This window comes from Rhamphochromis longiceps, linkage group LG19 (genome assembly GCF_057381845.1).
Source record: "Rhamphochromis longiceps isolate RC_006_pf linkage group LG19, R_longiceps_female_GT1.1, whole genome shotgun sequence".
NCBI classification, from domain to species: Eukaryota; Metazoa; Chordata; class Actinopteri; order Cichliformes; family Cichlidae; genus Rhamphochromis; species Rhamphochromis longiceps.
In genome coordinates this window covers 11,236,271-11,249,819 of record NC_140575.1, presented here as the reverse complement: position 1 = coordinate 11,249,819, position 13,549 = coordinate 11,236,271, and the positions used below count along the sequence as shown (strand labels likewise).

Genomic DNA, 13,549 nt, shown 5'->3' with positions numbered 1-13,549 from the left:
AGGTTACCACTGATTGGCCGAGGCAGCTCACAGCGGTGCTTGGTTCTCAGCCTGTTCTGGGAGAGAACCCAGGCAGAACCAGCTCTGTAACTTCTTCCTGTGAGGCTCTTCACCTCCACTCTCAAAACCAACCAAGAGCCGGCACCACGTCAGTGAAAAACCTGAGTTAAATATGATCAACCAAACCCACAGGTCAAAGGTCAGGCGCTGCATTCAGGTCATACTGGAGTAACTGCTCTGTCTGATTTTAACAGTACCGACACGGCGTCCTGAATGCAGCGTGGCTCGTTGTCCTGAATTCCCCCCCCTTCTTGTCACACCTGCATGCCCATAAAAAAGGGGGCGTGTCTTTCCTCTTTGGGCAGGTGTGATTCCAGGCGTTAGAGTGTGGTGCAGCACCTGGGCGGGGCTTCTGATCTGACTAAACGTGACGCTGATGCTCTGGTGCCAACACTATCTTTAAGTCCTCTGGCTTGGTTTCCAGAAACTTCCCAGTTACCTCAAATGCACCGTATATATACAGCATATATGAGTGGCTCGTGCTGCGTCCGTGTCACATGGGAATGGTGTGATGATGTTTGGCTGTTCGTTCAAAGAAATTCCTAAAATAGTAAATAATGCTTGCCGTTCGGCAGCTCGCGTTTACGGCAGCTCACTTACGACACAAACGCAGCATCAGCGCGCGTCCTGCCGCCTGCCCAAGGAGGACCAATCAAACCCAGATAGATCCATCAGAGCGAGCAGAAGCAGGTTGTTGAGAAACTGCCTTTGTACCGAGTGATTCGTAACACTGGGCTGAACTCAGTGTCACACTGCACACACTATAAACTATGACCAGCACTTGTAATGAAGCAATGACACAGCATTCTACTACTACTGTATAAATATGATGAAGAGGATGTTTTTCTGTAATATTATTGAACCTGAAGATGAATTAATAAAAATAATCCTGATTATTCTGTAACTGCTGTTTGGCTCGCTCGCTTCATTCATAACAGCACTCGTCTGAGAGCGTCAGGGACGGTAAACGTCACATCTTGTCAGTGTGAAGAGCTTTAACTGCACATTTAATCCCTCAAATAATTTAATCTGAGAGAAAAGCGCTGTTTTTCTATATGATAACACAATGCTGATGTAGGAAATGAAAGACCTCTGTCAGGTGTAGACTTAAAGAAACAGCTCTGGTCGCTCATTTCCCAGATTCGCAGTAATTATAAATAAAGTTTTGCAATAAATTATGAAGAAATGTGAACTTTTCAGATAAACCATTATTAGTCCCACATGTATGAAATTTGTTTTTTTCAGAACATTAAAAATGTTATTATGATGAAATATTTAAAAATAAGAATTTTTCTTAGATTCTTTTCCTATAATATTACCTTTTTATAAATAATGAGTACTTCAGGCTTCCATACTGCATGTTTAAAGGCAGGTAGGAACCATCCAGCAGGAACCTTTTGTTGCTGCGCTCGTTCTCCTCACCTGAACATTCGTCACATTTTTCTCTCAAATATAAATTTTTATTCGTGTTTTGAGTTTAATAAAATTATTGATTTTAATAACTGAATATTAAGCTTAGTTTTAGCCTCATGTTGAACGTGTTTATTTTTTTAATTTACATGAAAAATCGCAAAAATATCGGAGAGAATCTGCTGCTCTGTGCGCATGCGTCCTTCAGTCCGTCACTCGGAGGTTCCCCTCAGGCAGCTCGGAGCTCTGGTGAAAAACTGTCCTCCTGCTGCTGTAAAGGGAAACTGAGCGCTGCTGCTCGGGAGGCTGAAGAAGAACATCCCCAGGAGAACAGAGGGACCCTCATCAGAGGGCGGGAACAAGGCGCTAACCGGGCTAGCCGTTAGCAGCAGCAGTCCGTTTAAAGTGCTGTTTTATCAGGTAGGTTTGTTCATCATGTCACTAAATCCCGGGTAACCTCTGCTATCTGAAGCGTTACTAAACCAGCCAACCTAAGCTGAACGGTACACCTGTAAGGTCACATTGAAAGAATAACACGTGAGCGCCGGAGGAGCTTTAAAAGAGGCGGACCACGAAGTGCGCTAAAAATGGAGGATTTATGAATGGAGTCTGGTATGTTAGCATTACTGCTAATTGTCGCCCTGTTTCCCCTCCCACAGAGTCCGAATCATGGCGGTCCAGGTGTCCGAGTCCGACCAGATCAAACAGGTAAGTGACCCCAAGAGTTTTCATGTCGACTCTGAGAAAAGAGGCTCAGAATTCAGAGGCACAAAGTCCGGTTACTGTGGCCTCCAGGGTCCATAGAAAGCCCGCACTGAACTATACAGCAAGGAGGCCTGTGAGGGACAAAACAGGAGAGAGCGACAGAACCGTAGGTAAAAATAAATAGATAAAAATAGAATCAATCAAAAAAAAAACTCAAATACCGTCAATGCCAGAACACTGTGGCAGCTTATTGGGACCAATACTGGAGTGAGAATGTGTGGAGATATAGATATAGATGTATATCTATGTGCAACAGAAAGTGCACATGTAAAACTGCAGTGTTAAGCGATGCGGTTGAAAAATTTGGGTGCGCCTAAGAAAAACATTTAGGCGCACCAGTGCAACCGTGGCAAAGAGTTAGTCTAGAGCTCTGCATATTATATATTTTAATTTGAAATAATAAGATTAGTATAAAGCAAGAAAATACAACCGAATCACAATTTAGATATGGAAAAAGTAAGAAAAACATTTTAGGTCAAAAGATAAAGTTTAAGAAGTTAACTTCGTACAAAATCAAGTGATACAGGAAATGGTTTAAAAAGTAAATAAACGTAAAAACAGCAGAGTCTGAGGAAAGCATGACAAACATTTGAGTATTTAAACAATTAAAAAAGACTGAAAAAAACAAAAGGAATTTATCTGAAAGTTTTTTTATTATGACATCATAATCCCAAAAGTCGCCCCGTCGGTTGACCTGGACGTTTTCAGCGGAAGAAACATTTGAATTCATACATTAATGAGAAAAGTTCTTTAAACTAAAAGTCACAGCTTTGATCCAGTGGCATCGCTCTGATCGTTTTAACCTGCAGCAGGAAGCCTCTGTCGCACACGCAGGTCTGAGTTAATACATTTGAGCTCCCACCTTGGCTCTTTAGAGCAGCTTCACAGTCTTGGAGCACTTTGAAGAAAACCAAAACTGTTGACTGCATCAGTAAAACTGAGCGTGCCTGAAGCAGCGAGAGGACGGAGGTTAAAACCTGTTTGAGGAAATTTCTTCCCAGACCTGAACCTCGGATCCTTCTCGGTCGTCTCTCAGATTGTTTTGCTGAGTTGCTGCTCTGCAGCCGTTTTCTGAGCTGTGTCTGTTTCCTGTGTTCAGTTTAAGGAGTTTCTGGGGACGTACAACAAGGTGACGGAGAACTGCTTCATGGACTGCGTCCGAGACTTCACCACAAGAGACGTGAAGCCCGAGGAGGTAAAAAAAAAAGATGATTGGATGACGGAAACATGTGAGTGAAGGAACATCTGGATAAAATCCTCACAGCTGTTTGTGTTTCAGTCGAGCTGCTCCGAGTCGTGCCTGCAGAAGTACCTGAAGATGACTCAGAGGATCTCCATGCGTTTCCAGGAGTATCACATCCAGCAGAACGAGGCTCTGGCGGCTAAAGCTGGCCTGCTGGGACAGCCGCGCTGACCCTGAACTTGGGCCAGGCCGGGCCGTGCTGGTCCAGCAGATCCTCCGGCGCTGTAAAAACAGACTCTGAAGCTGCGCGTGAGGACGTTTTGTTGTAGTTTCTGACCTGAAGCTCCGCCCCTTCAGATTCTATCTGCAGGGTTAGTCGGCTGTTCTGTGCATCATGGGAAATGTAGTTTCAGATTCTTTATTAACATGCAGAATATTCATTTAATGTGCACATTTGTCTTTTTATTGAACACAACGACCGACCGATGTGGTGGTGGTGATGATGAGCTGACTTCATTTTTCATGTGTGGAAATAAAAATAATCCGACATCAGGAATGTGTGGATGTTTTCATCCCTGTTAGGAAGTGCTTTACTGCATCCGGCCTCACTCTGGCTCTGCTGCAGATCACACAGTCCTGAGAAACGTTCATTTTCTTTTTGTTTACTGTATTTTTAACAACATGCAAAAAGTAACAGTTACTCAGTTACTTTTAAAGTGTTTTGCCTGCATTTAACATGAAATGTACTGTGTCTTGCATCATGATTCAGATCATTACCAAATACAATCAAACTCAGAATGATGAGGTCAGATTCTGAATGCAGGTCTTTTATTTTGAGTGTTTGGATTGTGATGTTCGCTCAGTGTGGAGCAAACTGCTTTAAAGACAAGTGCGGTTTCATCAGGATGGACGTGTTTCTATTCAGTTTGGTTTTTATTGAAAAGTAAAAACTAAAATCTTTGTCGTTTTACATTTTTGTGTGGACTTCCTCTGCTTTGTTATTTTAAAAGAAGTCTGTTCAAAGTTTTTCCTTCATTTTGTTCCCAAAGTGAAGGAGGAAGTCTTTCCTGACAATAGAACCATGAGGCAAATGGAGTTTAGTTTGGTCTTTATTGGCTTTTTTCTGTACAGCTCGGCATGAACGGTTTCACATTGCAACAGGAAGTCCAGCACGGCGGCTGACAATAAATAACAAGATGACTGACGGCTCGGTCACCAATTCAGTGACGACGATCAAACGGTAAGTGTGAAGCCGGCCCGAGCAGGCAGCCGGAGCACAGAGAGAAGAAGAGCAGCGCATCCTCGGCGCATCAGTCGTACTCGGCGTCTTTGTCCGACTTCTGTCCTGCGAACGGGCGTCTGTTCCTCTGAACCTGCAGCTGGAAACACACCAAACAGTCAGAACATCTCACACCTTCAGCGCCACAGCCGCCGTCTGTGAGGGCGGGGACACTGAGCGATCAGAGGCAAAACTTCTGCAAACGTGCAGAAGATGACATCATAAAAGTGATCTGGTTTAATCCAGATGATCGGAGGAGCACAGAGGTTTTCTGACTTGACCACTGCTGCTTCAAAGAGACCACAGCGACTCCATTACCCAGAAGCCCTTGCTTTGGTGACATTGGTCTTACCTTGGCGCCCTCGAGCACATGCGGGTCCTTCTGCAGAGCGTTGTTGAGTCCTTCCTCGGAGGAGAAGCCGATCCAGCAGAAGCCTCTGTGGAAGCCCGTTTCTTTATCCTGAGGACACACAGAGACGTCACTGACGTGCAGGCGCGCGCACGCACACACACAGACGCAGACACATACACACTCACTGCCACCACCTGCTGCTCACATCGTCATCTCAGGCAGTGCTGACACACTAAAAACATGCAGAGCTGAATTGAGGCATGTGTGTGGCTGTGAGGCTACAGGTGATCACTTCCTGTCGGGTCATGTGACTGTGTGACACTGAGTGATGTCAGTGATGATTACTTACAAACGGCAGCAGGCACTTCTTCACGGCTCCAAACTGCCCGAAGTACTCCTTCATCTCCTCTGAAACACACACAGGAACACGTCAGTCCGAACACCTGAGTGTCTGCACCTCACCTGTCCTGCTTCCTCTCACATCCCCTCACATCTGCCGTCATCTAGTGCTTCGAGTGGGTAGTGTCTCACACATCACAGCCTGTCCAGCCCCTCCCTCGACCCCACGGAGGATGCCATCACCCTTCACACAGCGCTGAGCTATCTGGAGAACAGGAAGAGCTCCATGAGGATGCTCAACACCAAACTGGACCACCTTCAGATTCCCTGATCCTGGGATCCAGAGAATAACCTGAAGCTGAACATCCTTAAAACCAAAGAACTTATAATGGACCTCAGGAGGCACAGACAGGTCCACTTCCCCCCTCATTATAAACAGAGAACGGGTAGAATCTGTTTCCACCTTCAGGTTTCTGGACACCTACATCTCCCCTGATCTCACCTCCGACCTACAACACCATCGCCGTGGTAAAGGAGGCCCAGCAGTGGCAGCACGTCCTTGGTGTCCTGAGGAAGAAGAACCTGGACCTGCTGCTGGCCTTCTACTGCTCCTCAGTTGAGAGCGTGCTCTCCTCATTCAGGTCACTCACACACAGACTGTTCACACCAAGTCTTTTCTACCTCGGAGCACTTTGCTCTCCACTGTGGGCCTTCCTGTTGTTTCTCTACATATTCCTCCTTATTTATTCCTGTTGTCTACTTTTTATATTTTATTCCTGCACAGCGGTGGAGCACCCACAGTTACAATAAACGCATATTCTATTCTATTCGTGCTTCAGAGTGTGGACGGAAGCTCAGGATCAGTCAGAGGATCACTCAACTGTGACTCAAGCAAAACTGCTCTGACGTCATCAGCGTGGCCTGTATTAAGGGCAGTCTTTTAACGTGAACTGCCTCAGGTAAAACACCGGTAAGCTGCAGACACGTGACTGACCTACCGGACACCTTAGTGCACGTTAAATTCTTCCCTTCTTCGCGTGCTAATCTACCTGACGATAATCGACACGCGTGATCGGCTGCACACGTCACATGTCGTCACTAAAATCAAACCTGACTGATTGATAATGAGCAGACTCACTGGTGGCCACAGTCCACGGCACTTTGGACACGAACACCTCGAACACTTTCTTGGACGCCGCCATGTTGCTCCCTCTGACCTGTGACGTAATTGTGCGTTCAGGGCCCTGGGTAGCGTCTGATTGGTGGGTGCAGGAGTTTAAATATGTGAATTCTTTCAAGCCTAACTTTGAACAAATTTATTTTTCAGAGTTGGTTGTTCTTCCGTTTTTCTCTCAAATCCTTTTAACCAATATTTCGACGTGTCTGCATTTTATTTGTAATCTATTTCTTATTCCTGATCAAGGCTCTGAATAAAATCATTTTTAAGAAAAAATGATTTCCGAGGTTCAGTAAATGCAGCTTCGATCACGTGATTGAGCACCGTGACCCGCGTGCACAGTGACATTGAAACATGTTACAGTTTGTCTCTCCCCGCTCGCGCTGTTAACTGTTTAAATATCTGTTTGTTTGTTTGTTTGTTTGTTTTGTTCTTTCATTTTTGTTAGTTTTTACTTCCGGAGCAGGGCGTGCAAGACAGTGACGTCATGGCTAAGATGGCAGCCTCCATGGTGGAGGGTGGAGAGGATTCGTTTCGGAAGATATTCAAGTTTTACAGGAGAAGGAACCCCCCGCCGGACCTTAGCGACGTCATCGACTTTTCCAGGTGTGCGCCCGGTGAACAGGTGAGAGCAAAGCGCGCTCCCGGCGTCTAGCAGCCATCTTTCTCCTTGTTCTTCTTCATGGGTCAGTTTGAAGTTTGACTTCTCTGACCAACAAAGTGAACAGTTCCACAGGTTACCTCCACCTGCCCTCATCTGTCCACTTTCATTTCTGATCAAACTCACCTGGATCGATTATTTCATCGATCATACCGATGACTGTGTGTCACAGAGGGAAGTTTGAAGGTGGACTGGTTCAGGTCTGCTGAAGAACAGGTGCAGACAGCACCTGAGCGAAAATGATTTTACAACCCTGACGTCTGCTAATGATGTGTGTGCAGTGTTGGGAAGGTTACTTTTAAAATGTATTCCATTACAGAATACAGAATACATGCCCCAAAATGTATTCTGTAACGTATTCCGTTACGTTACTCAATGACAGTAACGTATTCTGAATACTTTGGATTACTTAATATATTATCATGCTTTTTACAACAACGTGAATGTACTATTGCTGTGTGATTTATTACTATTACTGAAGGTCCGCGACTCCGAACTGTAGTAAAGGGACCTCTGACTAATACGGTGGGGTCCCTGTCGGCTCGTAGCCGAAAACTAGCTCTACTTTGTTGTGTGGGTCAACTTTTCTTGCGAGAGACAGAGAGAGGCGTTGAAAGACTGCTCCAACGGAACTTATTGTTTTCGGAGGAAAACACGAACACGGTGTACAGTCGAGTCTTAATAGCTTACTTACAACTGGGGTCGTCAGGCACTCTTCTTGGCTGAAGTGGTTATTATTATATTTACATGCTTCCAGCTCCTGTTTTTCCTCGATGACAACTCGTACCTTTCCACTCCCCTTTTTCTCCCTCCTCGCGCTCACAGACCCATAACGTGTATGGCAGTCCATTCTCCCTGCAGCACGGACTACACTGCCCATGATGCTACATTCTTTAGAGCTATGCTTGTAGCATTCTGCCTGTTAGCTTAGCACAACAACAACAACAACAACAACGAAAAGGCGCTCTCTCACCCAGGAAACACACAGTCGCAGAGAGAGAGCGTCGCCCTGTAACCATGGCAACCGTAACGCTGCCGCCTGGAACAACAGAACGTAGCTGTCAAACAAAACCCAAACAGTCCTGACCCGCGACAAAATGAAACAGGAAAGTACCGCAGTGTAATCCATTTATTTCAACAAAGTAACTGTACTCTGAATACCACCTTTTTAAACGGTAACTGTAACGGAATACAGTTACTCATATTTTGTATTTTAAATACGTAACATGTATTCCGTTACTCCCCAACACTGTGTGTGTGTGTGTAGATTGTTCCAGTTAACCTCGACACCGCCGCGGTGAGCGATGTGGAAGCCACTAGAGTCGGATTACAGCCCGTCAGAGAGTGGCGAGCCTTCGGCCTGCGAGGACACCCAGGTACACGCTCACGTCAGAGTTTAAATAAAGTTTGGATGCGTGCGGTCTGGTTCAATTCAGTCCGGCTGTAAAGAACCAAATAACAGCGACAGTTGCCTTGCGGCGCCTCGTACTGTGAGGTAAAGCGTAGGGAGAAGCCGGCTCTGAGGCAGGTTACTGAGAGTTGGTCTCATTTTTCCATGTTTCAGGAACTGAAGTGTTTTTAGTCTAGCTCAGTAGAATGGTCTCGACTGTAATGGACAGTTCTGATTGGCTGTCCACTGGGAACGTAATGTCAGCATCGTCTTCATCCAGCGAGGACTCGCTGGATGAAGACGATGCTCTGCATTCACTCTGCTGTGGCCTGCTGCTGAACACACGAGCTGCTTTATGTCTTTGTTACCTGCTTCATCTGAAGATGGCCCATGAACTGGACCGAGTTTAGTGCTCTGGGTACACGAGGATGATGATGATGATGATGATTCTGTACTCTTCCTCGTCCAGGGTTCATCTTCATCTCCGATCCGTTCCTGCGCGGCACGCAGCCGTTCTGGCTCCGACAGTGTCTGAAGATTTACCCTCAGAAACCAAACATCTGCAACCTGGACATGCACATGTCCCCCTTAGAGACTCAGGACATCTGGGGACAGAGTGTGCACAGCCTGAGGTGAGACTCACAGGTGTGTACAGGTACGTGCTGCACAGGTCACAGCAGGAGGAGCTCGACCTCCCGATGAAGGTAAACAGTCTACTACCAGCAGGGGTCACTGCGACACCACCACAGCCACCAGCTGCTCAGGTGTATCTGCGCCTGGTCATGTGTGCGTGTTTGGAGGTGGCGGTCTGAGCATGGCTAAAGACCATCAGAGCTCTGAGTTTACAGCTGATTTTCAAACCGTTTCGCTTCTTCCAAATCCTCAAATTATGCAAATGACCCCGTTTAAAATGCCGTTTTTTCTCCCCCAACATTCCTCTAACATTCCTCTGATCTTCCCCCAATGTTCCTCGAACGTTCCTCAGACATTTCTCCAATGTTCCTCAGATTTTTCCCAAATGTTCCTCTGACATTCACCTGATGTTCCGCTGATGTTGACAGGAGCGCAGATTGTTTCTTTAACCTGATGTTCGTATTGCCATCGTTGGTGTCAAGCAGCTGCTTTTTGTGACCTTCTGCTGTGAAAGCTGAGAGTGAAGTGAAAAAGTGAGGAAGGGTTAGTGTTTATGAGAGTGCAAACAAAACCTCGGAGCCTGTGTTTCCTATTTTATGCAAGAAAAAGCAACTCAAGTGTTTAATTACTGAAAATCCTTGGTGCTCGACTGCTGCAGTGTCTAATGAATTCAGTGCCACCAGGTGGCGCTGTTTTAAAGTCTGCTGTTGTTTGCAGGTTTGGGGAGCTCAGCTGCTGTCAGATCTTTGAACAAACTGTGTGCCCTCGTCTTCCTCTTTAACCTATTTCAGAATCAGCATACTTTACTGATCCCTAACGAAATTATGTGGGTTACAGTTGCTCCAGTACAGTAACAGACCAGACTATTTAACAATGCAATGTGTTCCAGATCTACAGATTTAAGAAATAACACAATATGTAAAACTTTGATCCGCAGATCTTCTCCGGCTGGAAAACGAGAAGCGCGGACTCTCCTGGAGCGGCTGCGCTGGGTCACACTGGGCTATCATTACAACTGGGACACAAAGGTGAGCATCTGCTTCACCTCTTCGCTGCTGCTCCTCCAGCAGCACAGGCGGGGACGGTTTTAGAGCAAACGTTTGCCACGGTCTGTTGTGGCGCCCTTTCTCTTCATCTCACTCCTCCCCTCCTGTTTGCAGACGTACTCTCCCAGCAGTCACACTCCTTTCCCACGTGACCTCCACCTCCTCTCCGCTCACGTGACAGCTGCCTGCGGCTTCCCTGGCTTTATCTCGGAAGCGGGAATCCTCAACTATTACCGATCAGACTCTTCTCTGGGAATCCACGTGGACGAGTCGGAGCTGGACCACACTCGACCGCTGCTGTCGTTTAGGTGGGACGCTTGTTTTTTCACCGTCGTTATGTGAAGGACATGTTTGAATTCCCTGTTTTTCCGTGTTGTCTTTACAGTTTTGGTCAGTCAGCCATCTTTCTCCTGGGCGGCCCCCACAGACAGGACCCCCCCACAGCCATGCTCATGAACAGTGGGGACGTGATGGTGATGTCAGGGCCCAGCCGCCTTCTGTACCACGCAGTCCCACGAATCCTCCCCGCACCTCCGGGGCGTCTGGCATTAGAGACGGGGGGAAGCATCCAGACCCCCCCACCACAGGAAGGCTCCGTGGTGGAGCCGGTGTCCAAGGAGGAATGGGCTGTCTGCTCCAGGTACATCCAGAGCTCCAGAGTGAATGTGACTGTCAGACAGGTGCTGGCACCTGGACAGAAATTTCCAGAAACTCCCCGTTCTCACCAAACCACGGACACTGGACAGACGGACGGATACGATGATGGAGAGAGCGGAAAGAGGAAGAGGAGCAGCAGTGACTCTCCTTATGCTGCAGAGACTCACTGAGGGCACTTACAGCACGGGCCTCCATGAAGGACGGCTTCTGCTTGGTTACTGGGTTTATTTGTTAAAGGATTTATGTGGGTCAGTGTGTAGATGCTGCCAGAGACGGGACGAGACCCGATCTAAAGATGAACTCTTAGGAGTCGGTGCTAATCTGGATCTGTTAATCTGTTAAAATGATTGTTTAACGATTGTGTGAATACAGTCCATGATTCAGTGAGCAGTAGTCATGAAGAAAGAAGATATAATCCAGTACCCAGATCGAGCTCTATGTATGTATGCAATGTTCTCTCTAAGCTGCGCACGTGCGCACTGCTGGCACGTCTCTGCGCACAGAACATCTGCGTTGCGCACAAAAAAATCTAACCTGAATTGAAATTAAAACTTTAACAATTCTGTTTTGCAGTGTGAGTCAGTGACTGGCTGCTCCCGTATGGGATCAGAACGATGCCACCGTATCCCATAGTCCAGCCAATGATGCGATTCACATTCGTATATACGCAGCTAACCAATGTGGTTGACAGGCTATGACACGTTAATGACAACGTGTACAACCATTGGAGACGTGAGCAGGACAGACGGAACAACTGACGGGAAAAGTGTGGACTTTATACCAGTTTTTAAATTGTGTTGATCATTGTTTATATTTACTGCAGGAAGAAACGGTAAAAACATTGTTTTATAAGGAAACGCTCGAAAGCCTGTGAGCAAAAACAAAACCAAAAACACCCTCACTGTGAGAGATTTGCACCATAGTTAGTGTGTAGTGTAGTCAATAGTTTTGTTGTGTGTGTCAGAACAATGATGCAGAACAGCTGATTGTGCTGTAAATAGTTGGAAACACCTTTAAAAAGAAAAAAATTAAAAAAAAAAAAAAATATATATATATACACACACACACACACACACACACACACACATTGGGTGAATGTGCAGTAGTAGCAGCAAGCAGGTGAATTCTGTACATTAATATGAATAGACATCTGACTATTTTACAGGATAGACAATATAAACATATTTAAAATTAAAGGAATTGAAATGTACATTGTGCCTTGATTTAGTGTCTGGAAGAGAGTCCTGTCTCAGTCAATTATAGATGATGTGAGAGGGCGGGTGTGTGTGTTTAGGGCACGGGTGGCTTGGGGATAGAAGCTCCTCTTGAGTCTCTCTGTCCTTGCCCGGAAGATGCGGAACCTTCTACCAGATTGCAGAAGTTGGAACAGTTTGTGGGACGGGTCCTTCAGTATCTGCGCTGCTCTAGTCCGGCATCTCCTGGTGTAGGTGTCCTGAAGCGGGGGGAGAGCAATCCTGCAGCAGCGTTCTGCTGTACGGATCACTCTCTGGAGAGCTTTTTGGTCCTTCACACAGCTGTTCCCAAACCACGATGTCATGTCATCATCAAGGACTCCAGTCACCCCAGCCATAAACTGTTCAGACTGCTTCCATCAGGAAGGAGGTTCTGCAGCATCCGGTCCTGAACCAGCAGACTGAGAGACAGCTTTTTCCACCAGGCCATCAGACTGCTGAACACGTCATAGACACCTCACCTTCACTACTGGAACTTTAACATTATGCACTCCATACTGTACAGTAATGCCACTGTTTTGCACATGTCTCAACTCTGTATATTTTTATATATTTTATTTATTGTTTACTCTATTTAATTTGTAAAATATGTGTATACACACACACACACACACACACGTAGAAAAATATTTAGTATACACATCCAGAAATGCATATACTATTATATATTGTACATATATTTATTAGTTTCAGATGTAGCCATTCTTGTATTTTGCTTGTTTACATTATTGTATTTTGCACAACTCTGTTGCTTGTGAAGCTCGCACACAAGAATTTCACTCACATGTACTGTACCAATGTACCTGCACATGTGATGTGACAATAAAAGGGATTTGATTTGATTTGATGTTCTGTGTGAGGATGCTCTCCACAGCACCTGTATAGAAAATCCTGAGGATCTTTGGAGAGACCCTGAACTTCCTCAGTTGTCGTAGGTGATACAGGCGCTGCCTAGGCTTTTTGGTCTGGACCTGAATGTGGGCAGCCCATGTCAGGTCTGAGGAGATGTGAACACCAAGATACTTGAAGGACTGCACACTCTCCACTGGAGCTCCATTGATGATAATGGGCTTGTAGTCTCTGTGCTGACCCCTTTTGAAGTCCACCACCGTTGTTGGAGATGGCACCCAACACCACTGTGTCGTCAGCAAACTTCATAATGGTGTTGGCGCCATGGGTGGCCACACAGTCTGAAGTGTAGTGGGAGTAGAGCAGTGGCGAGAGGACACATCCCTGAGGTGCTCCTGTGTTGATGGTGATGCTGTTGGAGAAGCACCTGCCCACCCTCACCACCTGAGTTCTGCCAGTGAGGAAGTCCAACACCCATGCACACAGACGGCTGTT

General features: G+C 46.2%; 3 protein-coding genes across 3 annotated transcripts; 2 read left to right on the top strand and 1 right to left on the bottom strand.

The window, feature by feature from the left end:
* Positions 1 to 1,666: 1,666 nt before the first annotated feature.
* On the top strand, positions 1,667 to 3,970 carry LOC146646298 (mitochondrial import inner membrane translocase subunit Tim9). The gene is made up of 4 exons (XM_085392133.1): positions 1,667 to 1,890; positions 2,130 to 2,178; positions 3,335 to 3,430; positions 3,515 to 3,970. The coding sequence occupies exons 2-4, from the start codon at positions 2,140 to 2,142 to the stop codon at positions 3,647 to 3,649; spliced, it is 270 nt and encodes an 89-aa protein (XP_085248259.1). The 5' UTR covers positions 1,667 to 1,890; positions 2,130 to 2,139; the 3' UTR covers positions 3,650 to 3,970.
* A 539-nt stretch (positions 3,971 to 4,509) lies between these two features.
* On the bottom strand, positions 4,510 to 6,629 carry slirp (SRA stem-loop interacting RNA binding protein). The gene is made up of 4 exons (XM_085392131.1): positions 6,527 to 6,629; positions 5,399 to 5,457; positions 5,050 to 5,157; positions 4,510 to 4,797 (listed from the first exon to the last, which is right to left on the bottom strand). Exons 1-4 carry the CDS (start codon positions 6,588 to 6,590, stop codon positions 4,729 to 4,731), a joined length of 300 nt encoding a protein of 99 aa, XP_085248257.1. The 5' UTR covers positions 6,591 to 6,629; the 3' UTR covers positions 4,510 to 4,728.
* Positions 6,630 to 6,871: 242 nt separating this feature from the next.
* LOC146646296 (nucleic acid dioxygenase ALKBH1-like) lies at positions 6,872 to 13,023 on the top strand. Its single transcript, XM_085392130.1, has 6 exons — positions 6,872 to 7,190; positions 8,494 to 8,602; positions 9,086 to 9,248; positions 10,187 to 10,277; positions 10,410 to 10,603; positions 10,681 to 13,023. The coding sequence occupies exons 1-6, from the start codon at positions 7,053 to 7,055 to the stop codon at positions 11,120 to 11,122; spliced, it is 1,137 nt and encodes a 378-aa protein (XP_085248256.1). The 5' UTR covers positions 6,872 to 7,052; the 3' UTR covers positions 11,123 to 13,023.
* The last annotated feature ends 526 nt before the right edge of the window (positions 13,024 to 13,549 follow it).

What these genes read in the sequence shown, in the direction of transcription:
- LOC146646296 (XM_085392130.1), top strand. Translation starts at nt 7,053, where the DNA reads ATGGCTAAGATGGCAGCCTCCATGGTGGAGGGTGGAGAGGATTCGTTT. An exon ending in CGGCCTGCGAGGACACCCAG is followed by an intron (nt 8,603 to 9,085) that starts GTACACGCTCAC and finishes TTCCTCGTCCAG; the next exon opens with GGTTCATCTTCATCTCCGAT. An exon ending in CAGAGTGTGCACAGCCTGAG is followed by an intron (nt 9,249 to 10,186) that starts GTGAGACTCACA and finishes TTTGATCCGCAG; the next exon opens with ATCTTCTCCGGCTGGAAAAC.
- LOC146646298 (XM_085392133.1), top strand. Translation starts at nt 2,140, where the DNA reads ATGGCGGTCCAGGTGTCCGAGTCCGACCAGATCAAACAG. An exon ending in AGTCCGACCAGATCAAACAG is followed by an intron (nt 2,179 to 3,334) that starts GTAAGTGACCCC and finishes TCCTGTGTTCAG; the next exon opens with TTTAAGGAGTTTCTGGGGAC. An exon ending in GAGACGTGAAGCCCGAGGAG is followed by an intron (nt 3,431 to 3,514) that starts GTAAAAAAAAAA and finishes TTTGTGTTTCAG; the next exon opens with TCGAGCTGCTCCGAGTCGTG.
- slirp (XM_085392131.1), bottom strand. Translation starts at nt 6,590, where the DNA reads ATGGCGGCGTCCAAGAAAGTGTTCGAGGTGTTCGTGTCCAAAGTGCCG. An exon ending in GCCGTGGACTGTGGCCACCA is followed by an intron (nt 5,458 to 6,526) that starts GTGAGTCTGCTC and finishes TGTGTGTTTCAG; the next exon opens with AGGAGATGAAGGAGTACTTC. An exon ending in AGAAGTGCCTGCTGCCGTTT is followed by an intron (nt 5,158 to 5,398) that starts GTAAGTAATCAT and finishes GTGTGTCCTCAG; the next exon opens with GATAAAGAAACGGGCTTCCA.